The sequence below is a fragment of the Symsagittifera roscoffensis genome, chromosome 10, assembly GCF_963678635.1.
Source record: "Symsagittifera roscoffensis chromosome 10, txSymRosc1.1, whole genome shotgun sequence".
NCBI classification, from domain to species: domain Eukaryota; kingdom Metazoa; phylum Xenacoelomorpha; order Acoela; family Convolutidae; genus Symsagittifera; species Symsagittifera roscoffensis.
The window spans coordinates 28,591,107-28,593,066 of NC_087071.1; the positions used below are offsets into that span (position 1 = coordinate 28,591,107).

The 1,960-nt window shown below is 30.2% G+C and overlaps 1 protein-coding gene across 1 annotated transcript in view; it reads left to right on the plus strand.

Moving 5' to 3' along the window:
* LOC134855024 (uncharacterized) overlaps positions 1 to 1,903 on the plus strand; it is a 93,966-nt gene extending 92,063 nt beyond the window's left edge. Inside the window, exons 12-13 of the mRNA XM_063871404.1 lie at positions 1,778 to 1,852; positions 1,896 to 1,903. Of these exons, the coding sequence (XP_063727474.1) occupies positions 1,778 to 1,852; positions 1,896 to 1,903 (83 nt within the window). The remainder of the gene's footprint in view (positions 1 to 1,777; positions 1,853 to 1,895) is intronic.
* The last annotated feature ends 57 nt before the right edge of the window (positions 1,904 to 1,960 follow it).

Sequence of the window (1,960 nt, forward strand, 5' to 3'; positions counted from 1 at the left end):
CTCCCCCCGTTATAAACGCTCACAAAAAGGGCAATTAATTATAGCTTTTCTAACTTAGATACATCAAAGAAGTTCTTACGGAGTCATTAAGACATCATACAAAAGCTTCTACATCCGTGATTCAGAAAACTTTGTTGTCTTAAAAAATAATTAAAACGAGTTTTTTGGACAGCTCACAACAGCAGTATGATTCTCTGCTAATCCTCTTAATTGAATAATTGCTTAAAAAACAGTTGTTTTGCTGTTATTTTGAAAACAATTGCAGCAAGTCTGCAATGTAAATCCTGACGCGGATCAAACGCTATTAGGCCCCAAAAGCTTCTGCTGCTCTAAAGAGCAAATTCTGCTGCTTCATAGATTAATTTCTGCTCTTTTTGCTCTATAAAAAACCTCATTTATCATGCGTATATTACAAAATAATTACTTTGTTTTGAGAAAGAGATCAATTTGAAAACCGATCAGAGTGATTTCACGAAGCAAAATATTGTAGAAGAGTCGCGGATAGATTCATTCTTTGTGCTTCTGAAAAAAAGGGTAGTTTTTATTTGAAGTTTAGTCGGATAGAGCATAGACGTTTTTTTGGTATTTCCGAGAAATAAAATTGCAGCTTTCATTTCATCATTTAAAAGTTTTTTTTTGAGAAAAATTGACGAAATCTGCCGTATGATTCATATTCTGCTCTAACTGCTGTTCTAAGAATTATTCTTCTCTATCAGCCGAATTCCGTTAATTCTGCAAAATTTTAAGCTTGCAAAATCCTCTATCACCTGAAACTCTATTTTTATCGTGTCTCGACAAAATAACTGAAAACTTTGAAAAGGTGTTATTTTTGGGAAAGTAAAAGCAAAACCTGATACCTGATTTCAGAAATTTTTAGCTTCAAGTTTTTTGTTGGATTCTATCAAGATTAACATCAGCATAATTCAATAGTTTAAATGTTAGCATAGCATCAACCTGAAGCTCAAGTTTTCAACCTAAATCAAAACAAAGAAATTCCGATTGTTGATCAATATCGATTTCAAGAAGCAAAAAAATCTGATCAATATCGATTTAAGAAGCAAAGAAAAGAAAACAAAAAATCTATCCAAGAACAAAACTCTCTTCCTGTTTTGCATTTTTCTCTGTAGCACAATAAAACTCATCAAACCGCAAAAGTTTAATTTGCTTAAACTTCCAAAATAATTTCAATTTTTCTTGTTTTTTTTTTGCAGACGATTCCATGCTAAAATAAGTTAATTTTTTTAATTCTTTAAATCGAAATAATTTAGTAGTTTAAACTGTTTTAATAATCTTAGTTTTGTTTACAATATCAAAAAGTAAATCAAGTATTATCCTGTTTTGGTTCTAATTTTAAAATTTTAATTCAAAATCATCCAATAATTCAAAATAGATCGAAGTTTTTTGTGTAATTAATTCGGACAAAGTTATGCGTTGGTTTTTGACAGCTGTAAAGTTGACAGCTTTTTTTTCATTAAAATCAGTAGTAAAAAAATAAACTTTGCAGTTGATATATTTTATTGCTTAATTGAAAAAAACGCTTCATGAAAAACGAAATCAAATAGGATTGAATGTAGTTTTTTTGAACAATTTTGATAGTGCGAAAGATTTTATGTTTTTATACAATTTATGTCTTGATAGTATCTTTATGACTTTATGTCTTGATAGTGTCTTTATACAATTTTCGCAAATTTCAGGAGACCTACAGTTAGCTACACTCTCTTTTGATTTCATGGAATAACTCTGATTTTTCATTTCAATGTTTGTTTTGATTTTCTAGGTTTTGGCGGTCAACCACTGAATCAAAGCTTCTATTTCCTCAGGGATTTCTTTAACCATCCCCCTATGATACCTAGTAACGATTTTTCACCCCTAAAAATAATAATTCAACGGTTAAGCTTTTTAGAATTTTGTTCCCAACAAGGGATCTTTCCCTTTTGCAAAAGAAGGGGGATAGTTAAAG